Source organism: Monodelphis domestica, chromosome 1 (genome assembly GCF_027887165.1).
Source record: "Monodelphis domestica isolate mMonDom1 chromosome 1, mMonDom1.pri, whole genome shotgun sequence".
Taxonomy (NCBI): Eukaryota; Metazoa; Chordata; class Mammalia; order Didelphimorphia; family Didelphidae; genus Monodelphis; species Monodelphis domestica.
In genome coordinates, this window is record NC_077227.1 from 296,717,356 (window position 1) to 296,739,326 (window position 21,971).

General features: G+C 35.4%; 1 protein-coding gene across 9 annotated transcripts in view; it reads right to left on the reverse strand.

Annotated features, from left to right (window-relative positions):
- The window catches only part of NID2 (nidogen 2), a 157,371-nt gene extending 151,536 nt beyond the window's left edge, over nucleotides 1–5,835 (reverse strand). For all 9 annotated transcript variants that reach the window (XM_056811050.1, XM_056811055.1, XM_056811052.1 and 6 more), the window contains exons 1-2: nucleotides 5,502–5,835; nucleotides 4,384–4,692 (exon numbers count right to left, since the gene is read on the reverse strand). In XM_056811050.1, the coding sequence (XP_056667028.1) occupies nucleotides 4,384–4,692; nucleotides 5,502–5,726 (534 nt within the window). In that variant the 5' untranslated portion in view covers nucleotides 5,727–5,835. The remainder of the gene's footprint in view (nucleotides 1–4,383; nucleotides 4,693–5,501) is intronic.
- Nucleotides 5,836–21,971: the final 16,136 nt, after the last annotated feature.

Sequence of the window (21,971 nt, forward strand, 5' to 3'; positions counted from 1 at the left end):
ACATACTACATTTTATGTGATACAAGACAAAATAGTACTTAAGGTGAAATTTATACCTCTAAAAAAATTACATCAATGATTTGGACGTTAAATTTTTAAAAATTAGAAAAATAATTTTAAATTTTCTAATTAAACACTAAGGTGGAAATCTTGAAAATCAAAGGGACTTTTTTTTTACAGAAAGTCTGCTAAATGCTTCATATCTCAATTATATAAAGAACTAAGAAAATTTATAATGATACATATCACTCATTGATAACTGTTATGAACAGGCAGTTCTTAGAAGGAGAAAGTCATATACCAATTAACTTTGAGGTACTATCTCACACATATCAGATTGACTATTATGACATAAAAGGAAAATGACAAATGTGGGAGAAGACAAATGTTTAGGGACACTAATGCACTGTTAGTGGAGTTGTGAACTGATCTGACTATTCAGAAGGACATTATGAAACTGTTCCCAAAGGGTTACAAAATTACATGTCCTTTGAACCATTACTAGGACTGTACCCCAAAGAAATCAAAGAAAAAATAAAAGAACTTTTGTTTTAAAATAAGATTTATAGCATTTCTTGTGGTATATGAGTATAAAATAAAATTACTGTGAAATTATGAGCAAGAGGTTTTTTTAAAAACCTGAGGGAAATTACATGAACTGAGGCAAAGTAGATTGCTTTAAATACAGTATATCTGAAGGCAAAAGGCTGTTAGACATGAATAACTTATGCATCAAAACTGAGTATAAACCTCCAGGAGGGAAAAATAATTTTTAAAGAAATAGAAGGCTTTCCTGATAAAAATATAAGTGTTTCAAAGAAACTTTAAATTCAAATACAGGAATTAAGAGAAATTAAAATATTAAGCCCTAAAGAAATAATTGTAAGGAATTGAATGATGATAAACTACCTACATTCATATACTAGGAGATGATATTGAAATACATTTATAGAGTTTTTAGGTGGTAAATAAAAAATAATGCCCATAAATTGATAATAGCTGAACAAGCTAAGTGATATAAATTTAATTTAATATTACTTTGCTATAAGAAATGATGAAGAGTAGAGTTTTAGAAAAATCAGGAAGACTTATAAGAACTGATGCATGTAAAAGTGAACACAACCAGGGGACAATTTTTTAACATGATAAGGTAAAGACAATTTACTTTCAAAGAACTCTGATCAATGTAATGACTAATCATGTTTCCAGAGGAAAGTATTATCTCCTGAGAGAGAACTGAAGTCCTGCTAGACAACAGATTCACGGTACAGAATGAGTATAAGTGAGTGTGTTTGTGTATATGTAGTGGGGGAGGGGAAAGTAAGACCAATGCAGAAATATGGTTTCTTTTCGATATATATTTTTCATAGGATTTGTTTTTCTTTCATTCACAATTGGTAGCAGTTGAAAAGTTGGGATGAGAGGTTGAAGTGATTCTTCCTAAGTGAAATATTTTTATATATAATTATATTTTTTAATTATATATATATATATATATACATATATATATATACACACACACATATAGAGAGAGATTTTTAAAAAGAGAATGCATGAAATAGGAATTAAAATTCCTGTACAAGGAAGTCAATGACACTGTATTGTAGAGCATATGGAGAGCAATACAAAAAGACTGAAAAAGTAGGAATGGGTCATATTAAGAAGAGCTTTAAAAGCTATACATAGATATATGTTAATTTTGAAAGCTACCAAAATTGACTGAATGGGATGAGGTCTGACAGAGTCAGACCTCAGCTTTATGAAAAGCACTTTGATAACTGAGTGATAACTGAGTGATGGGAGTGAGGAGAGCCTTGAGACAGGAAAACCAATGTGCATGGAATTGCAGTAGTCTAGGAATGAGGGGAGGAGATCCACCAGGGTGATGGCAGGGTCAGAGAAATGAAATGTAGAATCAGCGGGCTTTAGTAAAAGATTGGATTATGGGCAGGAAGTACCAATGAGAGAGACTGATTGAGGATAAAACCCATGTTTTAAGCCTGGTGGTATTAATGCAAAATTTAGGAAGAGTCCAGGATTTTGAGGTGGAAATGAGATCAGTTTGGGGCATGTTGAGTTTAAGATGTATATAGGCTAGTCAAAAAAAGGCACAACTCAAGTTTCCTGATGCCAATTCATCATCACTAGGTCATTCCAGTTCTGCAAATCTAAACATTCCCACTTTGCCTTCTCTAAATCTCTGATATTTGATGCATTCTCTAAGATTTTACTATTGTGGACATGAATATGACTTTGCAAGTTTCTTCTGGAGATTCATTATCATACCTTTTACTATATAAAATGACAACAGTAGAGGTGTACTCTTTATAATAGAGTTAAATGCCTGTTTCACCTCACATACATTGGCAATAACATAATTTTTACAACTACAGTGGTACCTTAACACACGAGTTTAATTCATTTCATAGCCAAGCTCATAACTCCATTTGCTCGTGCTTAAATTGAATTTCCCCATTTAAAATAATGGAAATGCAATTAATCCCTTCCAGTTTTTTGTTTAAAAAAAAATGTATGAAGCAACAAGGCTGATGCTACTGGGATTTGAAAACTTGACCTTTTTTTAAAGTAGAAAATAGAATTTATCCCTTTACGGGAAGCTCTGTGCCAAAGAATCATTGTGTCATGACCCTCCTTTTTCCTCTTCCTCCTCCTGCTGAGCTTATTGCATATCCCAGCTGCTCCGTGTGGGTTTTTGTGAATTTGTGTGTGAAGTCTCTGCCTTATTGTAGTGTATGCACTCTCCTGCAGATGTGTGGAGTAAGCTGTGGTATATATTTTTGGCACATAATAAACACTTTGTAGCAGATTAAAAAAAAAAAAACACCTCCATATGCTCCTGCTTTCTAGTAGAGGGTGGCAGAAGTTTGTGATTTCAAATATCCACTCATGACTTAAAGCAAACAATCCCAATCATGATTGCTTATATCCCAAATTGCTCATGACTGTTCCTGTATCAATGTACCATTGTACTGCTATTAAAGGTCTCAGATATTTTGTTTCATTTTAAAATCTTACAAGAAACAATACCTAACTCTTCAAATAGAGGGGGAAAATGGTGATCAGGTGACAAAACATACTATGTTATGCCTGCAATTTAATCCTTTGGAGGTTTTCCTGGTATGAAAATTCCCTCTATCAATGTAGACTAGCAACTTACTTTTAACATAGTTTTGAAGAGTGGCTCAGGATAACAATAGGTTAAATGAATAGCTTATTGTCATACAGTCAGTATGTGGCAGGATCAGGATTTCAACTGAAGTCCTTTTAAATCTATAGGCAGGGAGCAGTTAGGTTGCTCAGTGGTCTGAGAGCCAGGCCTAAAGATGAGAGGTCCCAGGGTCCAATTTGACTTCAAACACTTCCTAGCTGTGTGACCCTGGTCAAGTCATTTAACCCTATTGATTCTAAGACAGAAAGTAAGGGTTATAAGAAAAAATCTAAAGGCAGTCCTATACCATCTTGACTCTTATAATGTACTTATGAATGTCTGTAAATGTTTTGTAGTTGATTGGTAGATTTCCTTAAAATCATGAATGCCTTCTGAATTGTTTTCTGATAATGGGAAAGTTTACTTGCCATCTTCCAGAAATTATGAAATATTATAAAGATTTTTAAAAGATTACATTAATTCAAAAATTTTAAGCCCTCAAGACTATGACTTTGAAGTCTCAACTACCTACTTAGGATAGCAAACTGGAATTACCTTCCTCCTACAGTGAGGAGCTCCTATGTCCATAAAATACAATGGAAAGAGAACTGGCTCTAGATTTAGAGGCCTTGGATTCAAATTCTGCCCCTGTTGCTTACTGCCCAAGTGATTGGACAAATCACTTAACCTCTTGCGCCTCAGAATATCTGTAAAATGAGGGCATTACATTAAGATTCCTTGGTTTCTTTCCAACTCTAGATCTATACGTCTATGAACCATTATAATCTTTCATATTCTTATGATTATACTTGAGGTTAAGAATTTAGTCAGTGTTACTCCCAAGTTAGAGGTAAAACAAACAAGCAAGCATGACTACTATGTTGTGAAACTTCCCCATTTGCAGAGTAAATCTCATCCTCTCAGAAATGCTTCCTTCAGAGAATCACTCTGGGAAATCACATAAAGAACCCATGAAGAAGTATTTTTGCTTTACATACAAGTCCAGAGATTGGTAGAGTCCATTTTAAAACAAAAGAGGTTCTAATTAAATAAAACATTTCTTCTTTAGTAAACATTTATGTAATCCTGCTCTAATAAGAACTCCTGTTCTCATTTCCTGTTTTTAAAGTCTTAGAATTCAAGTCCTCACCCAGTGACTCTACATAGCCCTAATGGTGTTTCTTCTATGGAAAGCTCACAGCTGCATCACTTACCAGTCTTGATGGCAACACATTTTGTATCACTTTTTCATAGGCTCTTACTTCCTTCCACGTAGCAAGAAAAGCATGGGTTGGTGTGTAGTTTGCAGCAGTCTTGGGAAACCCAGTCTGAATATATTGAGCAGCCTGTCTCAATACCTCTATAGAGTCATCTTCTCTGTAAGAGATCTTTCCCCTCCCATTGCTAGTATCAAGGTCAGATAAGAAGGGGGCAATGGCAGGGAATTCTGTAGGAAAGTAATTATCTACATATTGTATCTCTCTAGGAAATTGTTGAGTTGAGATGATGCCATTAGTGCCCACCTGGAAGAAAACCAAAAAGCATTCTATAGGCTTCATGCCATTCATTATAACAATTTAAAAAGATTTATGGTATTTCAAAACTATATATCCTTACTTCTGCTCATTGCCACCCCAGTAATATTTTCTTCCTGATTTCAGTGGCTCCTTTTGTACCAAACCCAATATTATGTACCCCACCCCACCATGGGCTGAAAAACATGACCCTCTCTGTCTATAATCCTTAATTCCAGTTTTAGAAGATATCATTTATGATAACCCCTTAGCACAATTTTCTTGGGTCAAGAAAGTAATGCTTTCTGTCCTAAATGGCCCTGGGATTCGTTTGTGCCATTACCTTATATGTATGTCCTAGAATGTACATCCTTTTGAATAAAATTCCTCCCAAGTCTGAAAAATAATTTCCATCTTTGAGCAGGACATGTCTACCTAAGTTCCTAATGTTTGGATTTCCCCCCTTTTTTTCTGATTGAAGCGGGTCTAAATGAAAATCTTGCTTTCCTTTTAGGAATGGAGGGGATTTGGGTTAAATAAATATATACCTGGAAAAAAAAAACTAACAATATCCAAAACCAAGGAGGGAAGTGCTTTGTGGAGCAATCAGTATCCTTCTCCTTTCATCTTCCTTCTCTCCCTTCCCTCTCCACCATCGCCTCCCTTTCCCACCTCCCTCCCCTTTTCTTTCTCTCCCTTCCTTTCTACTTCCTCCCTTCCTCCTTCCCTTCCTTCTCTACCTCTTGGCAGAGGCAAAAGGAGGGTTAAGTTTCGAAAAAAATCTCCAACTATTGTGAAAGGAGGTTGAATGAACTTACATAGAGGCTACTGAACTGAGCTTCATAGAACCGCAGGGGCTTCTTCAGCTTCACCAAGGCTGAGGTCTCATCATCCCCTTCCTGCAGGAATTGGTCCCCCCAGGCTTCGCCGTATGGAAAGAGGTCCTGTAGGTGGAGGGCTGAAGCTGAAGGTAGTAGCCATTGTAAATGAAACAGCAGTAGCAGCAGCTGCCACTGGTGACCTGTATTCCTTTCTCTCTTCATATTATGTTCATAGAATTGCTTCTGTAGCAGAGCGCGTCCCTCCAACTTAGCTAACTTAAAATCCGGTGCTCAGAACAACCGACCAAAGATTCCCTGCTGGCATTCCAAGTCCTGGGTGGGACTCCAAGTCTCTCCTAGTATCGTGACTGGCTATGGTGGCCTAGACAGGAACCAATCAGCGGAGCCACAGAGTCTGAGAAAGTTCATTAGAGGTGGCAGAAGCAGCATCTGGTTCTCATTAAAAAGTTTTCTAGGCCGAGGCCCTAGTGAACTGAATCTGTGGTGGAGGCAGCGGAAGGAGATCCGAGAGTAAAAGGCTTAAGCAGCGTGAGTTCGTTATTACTTCTGCTTCTTCTTTGCCTTCTTTACATCTGGCGAGTCATTGGGAACGGTTTCAGCTCTCAAATGCCTGATGGGACTGGCTGGCCCATCTCCCATTTCCTCTCCTAAAACCAAATAAATGTCCCCCAGTTCCAAAAGGCAGCACAGAGGAGAGGACATGCATGACTTCATGCTTGGCCTGGTCAGGCTGGGGGAGGGGAGATGCCTGGAAGCAGCGCCTTCCAACTGGTGTCAGCTGCTGCTCGACTCCCAGAGCTCCCTGTGTTCTTGGATGGAATTGTGGTAGCATGTGTTGTAAGTCACTTGTGTTGTGGAACACTTAAATGTGAATTCTTGGAAAAAGAAAGTCCTCCATAGCCATTGTTTAAACTGTCTCCAAGGAACCATCCACTAGGAAAGAAAAGTGAAATAAACTCCATGATAAATTGTTGTTTTATGAATGCAAATGTGTGATTGGAAAATGTACATTTTTTCTTAGAAATTCCAAGAACTTCGGAATAGATGATCCAAAGAAATAATTGGATTAAAAAGTCAAAGAAATTATTCCTCCATCCATAGAGCACATTTCATATTTTGGGAGTAAGTGGAGGAAAGTGATATGGTTTGATGACTGATTTTAGATACCTAAAAGAAGTATTTAAGAATAACCTCATTCCTTATTAACAAGTAAAGAAGAAAAAATTGTGTGGAAACAGCAAAATTTGCTTCAAAACCTTATACACAGTATTTAAAACACCCTGTAGCCCTAAGATTATAATGAAGTGTTTTAGCATTGCAACTCTATTCTTCACTTCCTTTCACATCCAATCAATGCCCGGTGTTTGGGTGAAATTCAGGACAGAGTTGACAGGACCAAGATAAAGGAGAACGGGGAAGTTCTCTTCAAGCCCTGGTCACTTCCAATCTCATTGGTTGTTATCTTTTAGAGAGAAGATGAATTATGACAACTATACTTCAAGTTGCTGAAGAAAATTATTTGGGAAAAAGCCATCATGAGAGGAACTGACAGTTTTTATCATAATCCCTTCCACAAGTTAGCTATCCTAGAGATTTTGGGAAATTTCCCCTTTGGGTGAGATCTAGGACTCTCTTAGTTGAACTCAGGTATCTCACTCTCAATAAGACAGCACTTTACTTTATATTATATGGTATATATTCTTCTATGTAAACATTCTCTGACTGTTTTGCTATCAAAAAAAAAAAACGATTTCATTTTTAGGGTTTTTAGCTAATTTCTGTTTAATGCTAAAAAGATTTCACCCAGTTTGTTCTTTGTCTTTTAATCTTGGTTGCATAGATTTTGTTTGTGCAGAAACTTTTTAGTTTAATGTAGCAAAATTGAATAGTTTACATCTCATAATATTCTCTATTGTGATCTAAATTCTTCCCTAGTCTACAAATATGACACATAAACAATTTTTGTACTCCTCTTAGTTGTTTATGGTCTCACCCTTTATTTGTAAATCATGTATCCATTCTGACTTTATTTTGGTATAAAGTGTGAAGTATTGGTTTATGCCTAATTTCTGCCAAACTGTTTTCCAATTCTCCCAGGAGTTTTTGTCAGCAATGAGTTCTTACAAAAGCACCCTAGGTTACTATGGTCATTTGCCAGTGGATGTTGAGTGCTTAATCTATTCCATTAGTCCTCCTCTCTATTTCTTAGTCAGTACTTGTTTTAATGTTTGCTGCTTTTTAATATAGTTTGAAATCTGGTACAGCTTTTGGTTACATTGATTGATATGGCATTGAATAAAATTAATTTAGAAAGAATTATCATTTTATTATATTAACCAGCCTACACATTAATTAGCCCAGCCTACTCATGAACAATTAATATTTTTCCTATTGTTTAGATCTGACTTTATTTGTTAAAGTGTTTTATAATTGTGATCCTATAATTACTGGATTTGTCTTAGATAGTAGATTCTGTGAAGATTGGATTTATCTATCTCCTGATTGTAACAATGAAGGTACTCAGCTCTTCCTTTATAGTGAAGCTAGAATTGTAATCCCCAATCTATTTAGTACAACTACCCATTTTAACCATTTAACCAAAAAAGTGTTAAGTAACTACAAAAGATGAACTTACAAAAAAAAGGTGTTAAGTAACCCAAAAAGATATAATCTAACCAAAGAAAATGAGAACTAAGGAGTGGGCAGTCCTGAAGAAAAGCATCTGCTGTGATTGGTAGACTTGAAAATTTAGGGGAGGTGACACAAGAGAAAAAGATCTTGAAGAAGACCAAAAGGGCAGAAGAAGGGTCATTTGGTATTTCAAGATATATTTGATTCAAGTTTTGAGTTGAAGAAGGATCTCTGACTCAGAGTTGGACTCAGAGGAGAGACTAGAAGACAGACCTTTGAGGAGTGACCAGAAGACAGACACCCAGACTTATTTAGACTGTCATTGTTGATGAGTGAAAGGCTGACTTAGTAACCTTGCTTTTCTCTTCCCCTGGCTGGGGCTTAGGAATTCTAACTGATATCAGAAGAAGCCAGAGTTTTCTCTCTCTCATTCCTTAATATCTTCCTTCTATTATAAATACTATAAATAAACTACCATAGATTCCATTTATTTTAGTAATTCATTTTGGGATTTAGAAATTAAATCCCTGGAGGCAGATGGGTAACTCAAGGGATTGAGAGCCAGGCCTAGAGATGGGAGGTCCTAGGTTAGAATCTGACCTCAGACACTTCCCAGCTGTGTGACCCTGGGCAAGTCACTTGACCCCCATTGCCTAGCCCTTACCACTCTTCTGTATTGATTTCAAGACAGAAGGTAAGGTTTAAAAAAAAAAAGAAATTAAATCCCTGGGATCACCTATATAAATATTCAGAGTCCAACCATGATTAATTTTAGCAATTCCCAGGTATTTTATATTATCTACAGTTATTTTAAATAGGATTTTTCTCTCTCTCTTGCTGTGGTGCTTTAAGGTAGAACAGAGAAACGCTGATGATTTTTGTAGGTTTATTTTAGATCCTGTAATTTTGTTAAAATTGTTAATTTGCTTTTTAGTTGATTCTCTAGGTATATCATCTGCAAAGAGTTATTGATTACTTAGTTTCTTCATTGTCTATTCTAATTCCTCCAATTTCTTCTCTTATTGCTATAACTTGAGTCTCTAGTACAATAGTGAATAGTAGTGGTGAGAATGGGCATGCTTGTTTCACTCAATCCTATTGGGAAGATGTCTACCTTATCTCCATTATAGAGAACATTCATGGATGTTCATGGATGATTTTATTTATTCATTTTTTAAAAGATTGGCTTTTATTTCAACAGAAATATTGGCGTCATCAAAAACTGCTTGCAATTTCCCTAATACAATTCAAACTACTCTCATCTTTCTATGGACACTGCAGATGGACAATACAGATAATGAACTGGAATTCTCCATAACTTTCTGTAGAGTAAAACTTTTTTCATTTGCAATTGACTTTAAACCTGTTTGTTAAAGGTGTTCCCCAAAAGGTGACTCCTCACAACTCTTTTGTCTGTCTAATATAATATTTTTTCAAAGATATTTTATTTTCCCAATGACATGTAATGACAATTTTCCACATAACATTTTCCAAAATTATAAAATTGAAATTGTCTCACTCATTCCCCCCACCAGTGATGGTAAGCAATTTGATCTGGGTTATACAAGTATTATAAGACAAAATTTATTTAAATACCAGTCATTATTTTAAGGGACTACTCACATAAACCAAATCCCCAAAACAGAAGCCAAAATAAACTTAAGTAAATAAATAGTATACTTTGATTGGCTTTTTGACTCCAACAATTCTTTCTCTGGAAAAGAGATAATGTTATTTATCATAAATCCTACAGAATTATCCTGGCTCATTAAACTGCTTAGAGTAACTAAGTCTTTCATAATTGATCATTCCATTGTCCTCCTAGTTCTGCTTATTTCACTCTTAATCAATTCAGGGAGGTATTTCCAGCTCTTTTTGAAATCAACCATAACCATCATATTCCACAGTTTTCCAGCCATTCTCCAATTGATGAATATCATCTCAATTCCCTATTCTTTGCCACCACACACACACACTGATTTTAATTTAAAATCTAAGAATTTTTTATTTTTGAGACTGTATTTTTACATAAAAATTCAAGATTTTGATTTTGTATGAGAAAAGATCTTCAAGGAAGAAGCTTGCTAATTTCTATAATCCAAAGAATGAATTGTTGCAGATAGATGCAGAAAATCTACACTACATCAAGAAGATCAACAATGAACTTTGGATATGGTTGATTGAACTGAACTTTGATTGAACATTTATTGTAAATGTATACATTTATGCCAAAAGGGACTGCCCGTAATTTGGCTTTCTGTCAATGTGCCTAGCAAACATTGGTTTTGTTTTCTTTCTTTTCTATTTCTCCCTCACTATTCTAATTTCCTCTTAGAAAATTGAATATTGTGTATATCTATAGTTAGAAGTGCATTTAGGACTACAAGATGATTATGTTAAATGATCAATGGGGAGACTAGTCTCCCAATGATCATCAGGGGGGATTGTGAACCTTAAAAATTTTCAGAACCTACTTCATAAGGTTGGATTGTGAACCTTAAAAATTCCCCATTGGGACCATTCTCCATTTGAGCAGTGAAAGTAACTTAGATCAGGAATGTGAGAACTCTACTTCACCATACTTAAGCATGCTTTAGGGGAAGATAAAGTTGTAAACTCCTTTCTGAACAATGAAAAATACTTAAACCCATACTTATAGTGGAACAAAAAGTTCTTAGGCCATGCCTATTTTAGGACTGATACAAAAGGGTGATAAGTACCTTTAAAGGTCAAGCAACTTGTGAATTTACAAGGAACAAAGAGGTGAGAAACTTACTCAGAGCCACAATAACTTGTTCCCCAGATGGTTCCTTAACATTGGAAGTACCAGAGGAATCTTTAAATTTACTCCCTGTATTTCTCTTGGAGAACCAGAAGGCAAAAGAGCCTTCCACTTTTGAAATACCTAAGGATATACCAGAATCTCTTTGGGACACATCTTCTTCCAATGTAGGCTTACTTAAATCTGATGTTCCTGTGCAGATAAAAACGAAATCTAGCCCAGCTCCTTCCATTCCTCAGTATCCCCTCTCAAAGGAGGCAATTGAGGGTATTACACCAGTTATTAACTCATTAATTGATCAGGGAATAATAATCCCCTGCAAATCAGAATACAACACGCCCATCCTGCCAGTTAAAAAACCAAAAAGAGGGCCTGATGGTAAGCACCTCTATAGATTCGTTCAGGATCTGAGGGCAGTGAATAATCATGTTATAAAGAGACACTCCGTACTTTCTAACATAAATACTATTATTTCCTCTATTCCTAGCACAGCTACATACTTTACAGTAGTAGACTTGTGCTCAGCTTCCTTTTCCATACCTATACATGAGAACTCCAGGCATATTTTTGCTTTTACCTGGAAGGGCTCAAAATATACATGGAGTCAGCTGCCACAGGGTTATGTGGAAAGTCCAAGTTTATTTGAGCAAATTTTGAGCCAAGACTCAGACAATATAACATTTAAAAATAGCAAATTAATCAAATATGTAGATGATCTACTCTTGGCTTCAACAGATGCAAAAACATGTCAAGAAGATAGCAAACAGCTTCTTTTGGAATTGTACAAAAGAGGAAAGTTCAGTGGTGTCTCGCTAAAATAGAATATTTGGCATTCATCCTGACTGCTGGTGCTAATTATATTTTTCCAAAAAGAATTGAGAATATTCAAAATTTAAGTGCTCCTACTACTAAGAAATAATTGAGAGCAATTTTAGGAGCAACAGGGTTTTGTAGACAATGGATTCCTTGCTATGGGGAAATCACTAAACCCCTTATAGCATTAACAAAGGATTCGGTTCCTGAACCCCTCAAATTAGAGCCTGAACACTTGTCAGCTCTATCAGATCTAAAAAAGGCTATCATGTCTGCCCCTGCTCTAGGCATCCCAGATTACAACAAGCCATTTACTTTATATGTGCATGAGAGAAGAGGAGTAGCTTCTGGCATTTTAACTCAGACTTTGGGACCTTCTCAGGGCCAATTGCTTATTATTCTGCTCAACTGGACCCAGTAGCAGCAGGAGCACCATCATGTCTTAGAGGAGTAGCTGCTACAGCCTTACTAGTTACAAAAACTGTTGATTTAGTATTGGGATGTCCATTAACAATAATGTGCCCACATGAGGCAGAAGCATTGTTGATAAAACATAGAACACAGGCTTTCTCAGATCAGAGAATTACAAAGTATGAAATAACCTTATTAAATAGCGAAAACATTTCCTTGAAACGTTGTACCCTGCCACCTTGCTTCCAGATTTACCAACTTCAGGAGAACCATTACACAATTGTGAAACATTAGTATCCATGGCAGAAAAACCTCGAGATAATCTATTGGACAATCCCTTAGACAATCCAGATCTGGTCTTATTTACCGATGGTTCCTCTTTTATGAGGGATGGCAAACGTTACACTGGAGCTGCCTTAGTCTCAGAATGTGCCATTGAATGGTCAGCTTCACTACCTTCTAACATTAGCACTCAAGGAGCAGAACTCATAGCTCTGAAGCATGCTTGTATAATTGCCAAAGATAAAAAGGCAACAATTTATACAGATTCTAGATATGCTTTTGGCATTTGTCATTCAGTCACAATGTTATGGCTCCAGAGAGGATTTTTAACCTCAGCTGGAAAATCTATAGCTAATGCATAAATTATTAATGAAGTTCTTTCTGCTCTCCAGCTTCCTGAAGCCCTAGCTGTAGTTCATTGCTCTGCCCATACAGGTGGCACTGACCCTGTTTCAAGAGGAAATGATCGAGCAGATGCCGCTGCAAAAGCTAGCAGTCATAGAAGGACCTGAATTAATTTTAACACTAACAACCACTGATGATTTAAATTTATCACTTTTGTATAATGAAAAGGAAGTGGAAAAGTGGAAACAAAAATTTAAAGCAAAACAGATTAATGGAGTATGGGTGTCATCTGAAGGAAAACCCCTGCTCCCTAGAAGTTTCCATCACAAAATTTGCCAATATATTCATAAAAATGGTCATTTTGGCACCCAGGGCTTCGTGGACTCTGTGAAGGGAGTATGGATAGTCCCTGGGATAACTACTATAGTCTCTAAAGTATGTTTAGCCTGCTCTACCTGCCAGGCATATAACCAACATGCATTTCGTGGAAAAGCCTTTGGTGGACGTCCTCTGGCTTACACACCTTTTTAACATCTACAGATAGATTTCATAACAATGCCAAAGGCTGGACGTTATAAATTTTGTCTAGTAATAGTAGATCAACTAACCAGATGACTGGAAGCATTTCCTGCGACCTGAGCCACAGTGGATTTTGTTGCAAAGATACCTTTAAAGGAAATTATTCCTTGCTTTGGACTACCAGCACGTATTGATTCAGATAGAGGAAGTCATTTTACTGATTCTGTCCTAAATCAGATATATTCTTGCTTGGGGATAACTCCCAAATTTCATGTTCCATATCATCCCCAGAGCTCAGGACAAGTTGAGAGGATGAATAAAGAACTTAAAACTATGATTGGAAAATTATGCACTGAGACCCATTTAAAATGGCCTGAAATTCTCCCTCTGGCCCTATTTTATCTTAGGAGCAGGCCCAGAGGAGACCTACACATCTCACCATTTGAGATGCTTTTTGGATATCCGCCTATGCAGGCTAAACCTTTCCCCCCTGCATATACCTCACTATTAGGGGGAGATACTACTATTGCTTCCTAGATACAGGAATTACAGCACAAACTACTTGAACTTCATGAATCTGGAGCTGCAGTACAAGCCGAACCACTAGATTTTTCTCTTCATGACCTGAATCCAGGAGATAAAGTTTATATTAAGAATTTCAAGCATACTGGAGCAACTCAGCCTTCCAAATATTGTTAACTACTTCAACATCTATAAAGGTTGGAGAAAAGGACTCTTGGATTCATTGCTCACATGTGAAGAAAGCATCTTCTGTTGAGATTGATTGATTCTACCCTATCATATGAATTGGAGATAATAATCCATAGACAAATGGATGCTGTTTTTGAGAACACATTGAATTACTAATTTTTCCTTAATTTTTATTATTGCTTATCTTTTATTTTTGATCAGAATATTTGATTTTTTTCTCATTGGAAAAATCTTGTGGTGAGTGATTAAAGACTGATTGATTTGTCCAAGCAAGGATTCTAGTGACACCAGACCAGAATCATCTCAGCTGCCTCCACCAGCTCAATCCTCAAACTGAATCCCCTCTGAATGAATCTGAGCTCCTATTTAAAGGGCATTTTCTCCTATGTCACCTCCCCTAAGTTCTTATATCTACCAATCACAGTAGACGTTTTTCAAAGGACAGACCATTCTTAGTTCACACCTGAGTAGATTAATCTTTTTGAGTAATTCACACCAGGAAAGCTCTGAGTAAGTTTCTCACCTCTTTGTTCCTTGTAAATTCACAAGTTGCTTGATCTTTATAGGTACTTTTATCACCCTTTTGTATTAGTCCTAAAATAGGCATGGCCTAAGAACTTTTTGTTACACTATAAGTATGGGTTTAAGTACTTTTCATTGTTCAGAAAGGAGTTTACAACTTTAGCTTCCTCTAAGGCATGCTTAAGTATGGTGAAGTAGAGTTCTCACATTCCTGATCTAAGTAGAGTTCTCACATTCCTGATCTAAGTTACTTTCACTGCCCAAATGGGAAATGGTCCCAATGGGGAATTTTTAAGGTTCACAACACACACAAAGCTTCCACAAATTTTTTGTAAAAGTCCTTCCCCATCTTTTTTTTTTCCTCTTTGGGATATGGACCTAGTGGTTACATTATACAGTATCAAAGGGTAGGTACAGTTTTACAACCTTTTGAGCATAGTTGCAAATTGTCCTCCAAAATGGTCAAATCAGTTCACAACTTTACCAACAATGCATTTAGTGTCCCAAATTGCAACTTCCCTTCCAACATTTATCACTTTCCTTTCCTTTCATCTTAACCTATCTGATATGTATGAGTTAGTACCTCATAATTGTTTCATCTGAAAACTGTTTATTCAAATATTTTGACCATTCATCAATTGGGGAAAGACATGTATTCTTTTGAATTAGACTTAGTTCTCTATATTTTTAAGAAATGAGACCTTGATCAATGAAGTTTGCTGTAAAGATTTTCCCTATTTTTAAATTTTTCTTCTAATCTTAATTACATTGGTTTGTTTGTACAAAAACTTTTAAATTTAATATAATCAAAATTATTCATTTAACATCTCATAATGTTCTTTAGTTATTGTTTGTCTTAAATATTTCCATTCTCCATATATTTGATGGGTAACTATTCTGTGTTCCCCAAATGAACTTATGGTATCACCTTATAACTGAATTACATAGCTATTTTTACTTTATATTGATATAAGGTGTGAGATGTTGGATTCTACCTTATTTCTGTCATATTATTTTCCAATTTTCTAAGCGGTTTTTGTTACATATTAAGTTCTTATCCCCAACACTGGGATCTTTCTGTTTAAAAAACATGAGAATGTTAAGCTACCTTTCTTCACTTTTTTTTCATTAATTCACTTGATATTCTTTACCTTTTGTTCTTCCAGATTAATTTTATTTTAAAAATAAAATTATTATTGTCTATAAAATAATTACTTGGAAACTTGATGTTATGGCATTAAGTAAATTCATTTAGGTAGAATTGTCATTTTTATCATATTAACTCACCCTATCCATGAACAATTGATATTTTTCCCTTTGTTCAGTTCTAACTTTATTTATAAAAGTGTTTTGAAACTGTTCATATGATTCCTGTTAGTCTTGGCAACTTGATTCCTAGGTCTTTTATATTGTCTATTTTAAATGAAATTTATCTTTCTCTTGCTACTGGATGTTGCTGTTAATATAAAGAAATGCTAACAATTTATGCATCCTGCAACTTTACTAAAGTTATTAATTTTTTCAACTAGTTTTTTAGTTGATTCTCTAATCATACCATCATATCTGCAAAGAGTAATATTTTGGCTTCCTGATTGCCTACTTTAATTTCTTCAATTTCTCTTTCTTCTCTTATTGTTAAAAAAATGTACCATTTCTGACACACTAAAAAGTATGACAATGGGAATCCAGCTTTACCTCTGACTTTACTGGGAAAGCTTCTAACATCCCCATTGCAGATTATACTTGCTATACATTATTTTTTTTTTTTAAATAAAACCCTTACCTTCCATCTTGGAGTCAATACTGTGTATTGGCTCCAAGACAGAAGAGTGGTAAGGGCTAGACAATGCAGGTCAAGTGACTTGCCCAGGGTCACACAGCTGGGAAGTGTCTGAGGTCAAATTTGAACCCAGGACCTCCCATTTCTAGGCCTGACTCTCAATACACTGAGACACCCAGCTGCCCCTGCTACACATTATTTTAAGGAATAGCCTTTTATTCCTATACTGACTAGAATTTTTAATAGGAATGGGTGTTTTATTTTGTCAAAAGCATTTTCTGCATCTATTAAGATAATCTTGTGATTTCTGTTAGTTTTGTTATTGATATGGTCAATTATGCTGATAGCTTTCCTGGTATAAATCTATCTGCTCATAGTCAATATTTTGGTCGTCTCCCTATGAATATTTTATTTATTTAAAAATTTCTAATCAATATACATTAAGGGAACTGGCATATAGTTTCTTTCTTTTTTTTGTTCTTCCTAGTATCGGTACCATATTTGTGTCATAAGAAGAATTTGGTAGTATTTCACCCATTTTGACAAATAATTTATATAGTATTGGAATTAATTGTTCTTTAAATTTTTGAAAGAATTCACTTGAGAATCCATCTGGAACTGGGGATTTCTTCTTTAGAGAGTTCATTGGTGGCTTGTTCTGTTTCTTTTTCTGAGATGGAATTATTGAATTCTTTTCTTCTTCTGTTGATCTGAACAATTTATATTTTTTGTAAATATTCATTTCACTTAGATTGTGAAATTTATTGGCATATAAATAGCTCTTAATGATTGCTTTAATTTCCTCTTTCTTAGTAGTGAATTTACCCATTTCATTTTGGCACTAGTAATTTGATTTCTTCTTTCCTTTTTTAAATCAAATTAAGAGTGTTCTAATCTATTTTATTGTTTTTTTCATAAACCCAACTCCTAGTCTTATTTACTAGTTCAGTGGCTTGTTCTGATTACCTCATCTAGTGATAATTATAAGGGTTGGGATATGAGTGTTGTTTCAAATAGAATATAAAATATGATAAGTTCTGAAGAAATGAATGCCATGATTAATGATATTTGAAGAATAGTTAGTATAGTTAGTTATGGAGGTTTTTTTATACTAAGGATTCCTTAATTAGGTAATTTGGGATTGTTATTATTATTAGAGGAAGGAGCAAGCTAGATAGGATTAATAAATGACATTATATTTAGTCTACAGAGAAGGAATTGTTAAAATTATAGCCTATATCTATATTGATATAATGGTGACAGGCTGATGATACTAAATTAGGAGGCTTTGGGTTGTTGAGTTGATTCATATCAGGGATTTTTAGAGTATCAGATTAGTGGAATTAATACAGAAGCTCAGATTATAATTTTTAGCACTGTAGTAGGTTGTTTTTTCCATGAGTGTTAGAAATGCTTATGAGTAGAACTAGTTCCGCTAGCAAGCAAAACTTACTAGAACTAGTGGTGCTATAGAGGTAGAGAATATGTGGAAGTAGGAAATTAAGAGGGCTATAAGGATAAATAAAGGTAATATTAAGCATAATAGAATAGATATCAGGTGGAAGCAGTAGATAAGGACCCCTATTAGGACCATGGTAAAGACTATAATTAGGTTAAGGTTGAATGGTATTCATGTGTTTAAACTATGATTGATTAAGTCAAAATCAATTATCTTCATGAGATTAAAAAATTATTTGGCCCATTTCAAGCCTTTTTGGATTCATCCATAGGCTAGACCTATGTTTAGTAATAAAATTAAGCAGTATGATAGTATAAACATGGTGTTTGGGGATGGGAGCTGGATAGCTCATGGGAGTGGTATTAAGGGTAAAATAAGGGATTTCTGACTGAATATATTATACTAATGGTCACCAGAGATTAAAATTAAATCCCAATAAAATATTTTTATGGTGGTTTAATTATAATAGGGTAAAGAAATTAAGAAGAAGAGAGAAAGAAAAGGGAATTGGACTGCTCTGGCAAGCCAGATAGGAGTTGGAGGTCAAGGAAAGGAGAAAAGGAAGAACCAGTCACCTCACCGGCAAGCTGCAAATGCCAAAACGCCGCCCAGCACTCCCCACGCTGCCGACAGAGCCCTACTTCTCTGAGAGAGAGAGTGAGAGTGAGCCCCAAAGAGAGAAAGTGATGCAAAATACATAGACTGTTCTTTACACCACTTCCTGCATCTCACATATACCAATGATAGCTTAAGCTTGACTTAGGACAGCCCAGGGGGGCTGTCAGTTGTTTCTTATTTGTCACTTGCTAGTATGTGTTGGTCATAGGCCATCCTCCTCAACACAGTCCTTAAGTAGGGGTGTATACATTCCTGATTGCTAGAACTCTAAGACTAAGCAAGGTGGAGTAAATCTAAAATTCACAGTGGTAATAGAAGTGCAATTTCTAGGTAAAAAAAAAATAGAAAGAAATGTAATTGCTACTAGAAAGAATTTTATTGAGAATGGAAGTCTGGCTCAACCTAAAGAGTCAAAGTCACATTCATGTGGACTAGATTTTTCTTAGCATAGGTAAAGTTAGGTTAATCAAAAGACAGTTATTACTACAATGATAGCTAGGACTGTGTTTGTTATTAATGTGGAATTGAGGTTAATTATTTTTCTCTGGTTTTACCCAGAACTTAATGATTGGAAAGCAAGAATACTAATTATACTAGACAAATGAAAAGAGCTCATTCTCTCTGGAGACTGGCTCAGGGGAGAAGGGAGAAGAGAGATCCCACATGGATGAGGAGTTGACAGATACAAGGGGTCTGTGAATGGGATCACGGATTCCACTTTATTGAGCATATTTATACATTTATTTTCTACAAATATCTAATATTTATACAGTTTGTACACTTTATGATCAAAGGAAAATGATATATCAACAGTTTACATCCCTGGTGCTCATTTGAGTACACAGGTGTCTCCTGCATTAAGGAGTATATACACTTTGACAGTAATCTTCAAAGTCCTCTTTGGTCTGTCATCACTGACATACGGATTGATTTAGAAGCACAAAAACACTAAGATATAGCTGATATGCATGAAAGTCACTTCCCAGAGATAGAGTTCAAGGTTTGTGATAGTTAGCTGGTCAGGATTTTCTGAGTGAATTAAGAAAGCCAGGTGTTCTTTAGACAGTGATTTGTAGACATGCAAGATCAGGCTGGTTCTTGCCAGAGCCTTGAGGTAAATATGTAAACATGTCTTTTCTGACTACTTTTGCATCAATAAGCCCAGAATATCTTTATGGACTTCTCAAAAAATATATCTCATCAGTAGGTAGAGATATTTAGGAATAGTCATACAGCATCTACAAAATGGCAGAATCAAGCTGCTGCTTCAAAATCAATGTGATGTGTTGATGTGAAGAGGGAATAGAATTGGCATAGTAAGCTTACGATTAAGAATGTTGAGCTAATGATTATATGTAGGTCATGATTTTTGGCTAAGAAGAAGGTTGATCCATAAATGCCATATGAGATGATGATTGAGGCTTTGTAATACTAGAGTATTAGTAGCTTGTAAAATGGTGAAATAGAGGCATAACAGAATTATGAGAGTGAGTGCTTGGATTATTTATTTTCAGTTTCCTTCTATTAGGCTGTGACAGAATTATGTGATGGAGTCTTCCAAAGCAAGAAGGATAGATGTATTTAGTAGGGGTACTTCTGGGGTTTGAGTTCCTGTTGGGGATTAACATCCTCTAATTCAGGCATAGGTACTAAGTGGCTAGAGTATAAAAATCTCAGAAGAAGCCAATGAAAAAGAACATATCTGACAGAATAAATAGGATTATTCCATACTGTAAGCCTTTTTGGACTATAGGGGTATGATATCCTTGGAATGTTCCTTCTTGTACAATGTCTTGTCATCCATGCTCAGTTTTATTAATTTCTTTTTTGATTTTTGGATTTTCAAATAAGGTTTTTTGATGTGTTCTTTAGTTTTTTTTAGTTGTTAGTTCTTTTAGTTTTTTAGTTGCATGTCCAATCCATTGATCTGCTTTTTCTCTAAAAAGTAGTACTTTGTACAAAATACAGTTCTTTAGCTGTAGCACATAAATTTCAATGTGTTGCATTGTCATTCTCTTTAATGAAATTATTGTTTCTATAATTTGTTATTTGACCTATGTAGATGAGAGAGTTACAGACTGCATTGCAAGGACTTGGTTTGCAGGAAAACATCATGCAGGAAGAGAATGGAATTCTGCTCTCAACAGAGAACAGGGCTAGAACCTCTAGCCAAGAAAAGGAGATCAGCAGTTGGGGAGAGGCTTCTGTCTTTTGAACTGGAAGAGAGAGGAGCATCTTGCTGAGCTCAATCTGCTGTGATCCCTCATCTATCTGAAGAAATCAGATTAGCCACCCTTCCTCAGTAGTGGATAGAGACTTTTTCCCTTTGGGGAAGATAAGAGACTATCCACCCAAGAAGATTTTCAATTGATCTCTTCAATAACTGTACATCCCTCTATATCAGGAAAATGCAACAGCTTGATGCCACAATCTCATCAGAGACTCAGGTCCCCAGATCTGAGCCCTCAACACCTAAGGGTAATTAGGGAATTCCCAATTTTCCCTCTACCCTAAACCTACCATTCCTAAATATTACAAAGAATAAATAGGTCTTATTCATCCAGAAGAAACTGAACATCTTATTCATCTAATGTGCTAAGGGGATCAGGATAATATCTATTAAGGGAAGAAACCAGAAACCAGAGTCTGAAAAGGATTTCCTCCTTACCTTTCAGCTCTGGACCTTGATCAAATCTCTCACCTTCCTTTGTGTAGCTCTATCTCAAAGAAGTAGTGCTCATTTTTATCTGTCCCCTCTCTCTCTTAGACCTTTCAAACTTTAGTTCCTGATCCCCCACTAGTACACCTACCCCCTTTTTATAATTAAACTAGTTTCCAATTAATTTTTCATTTGTCTTTCTAGTGGCCCTTATTGGTTATAATTTTTGTAGCAGTATGATCTGAAAAGGATGCATCTATTATTTCTCCTTTTCTTGTGTTTCCTTGGTTGTGAAGTTTTTATGCACGTGGTTAATTTTTGTATAGGTGCTATTTACTTTTGAAAAGAAGGCATATTACTTTCTATTTCCATTCAGTTTTCTCCAGAAATGTATCAGATTTAACTTTTCTAAATTTCACTTCTTTCCTGTTTATTTTTTGCATTGATTTCTCTATGATAGGGGAAAGTTAAGGTAAAGTGTCTATTTCCTCCTGAAGCTATTTCTCTTGAAAAAAATTGATACACATATTTTGTATTGGTATTATTTAATTTAGTGTCAATACTTTTTCAGATGTAATTTCCTTATCTAGTTTAATCAGATCTATTTTTGCTTTTGCTTTTCTAAGATCATTATTGCTACTCCTGCTTTTTAAAATTCAGTTAAAGCACAATAGATTCTACTCCAACCTCTTATTTTTACTCTGTGCATGTTTCCATGCCTTAAATATGTTTCTTATAAACAACATATCATAGGATTCTGGTTCTTAATCTTCTTTGCTAGCTTTGTGAATATCAAAACTATTCCACTCTGATCAGACCATTCTTTAGAAGATCAGATTTAGGTATTTCCTGATCAGTAACAACAGAGATACTTGGAATAACAGAATCAGATCTTGGAAAATACATTTCTCCTC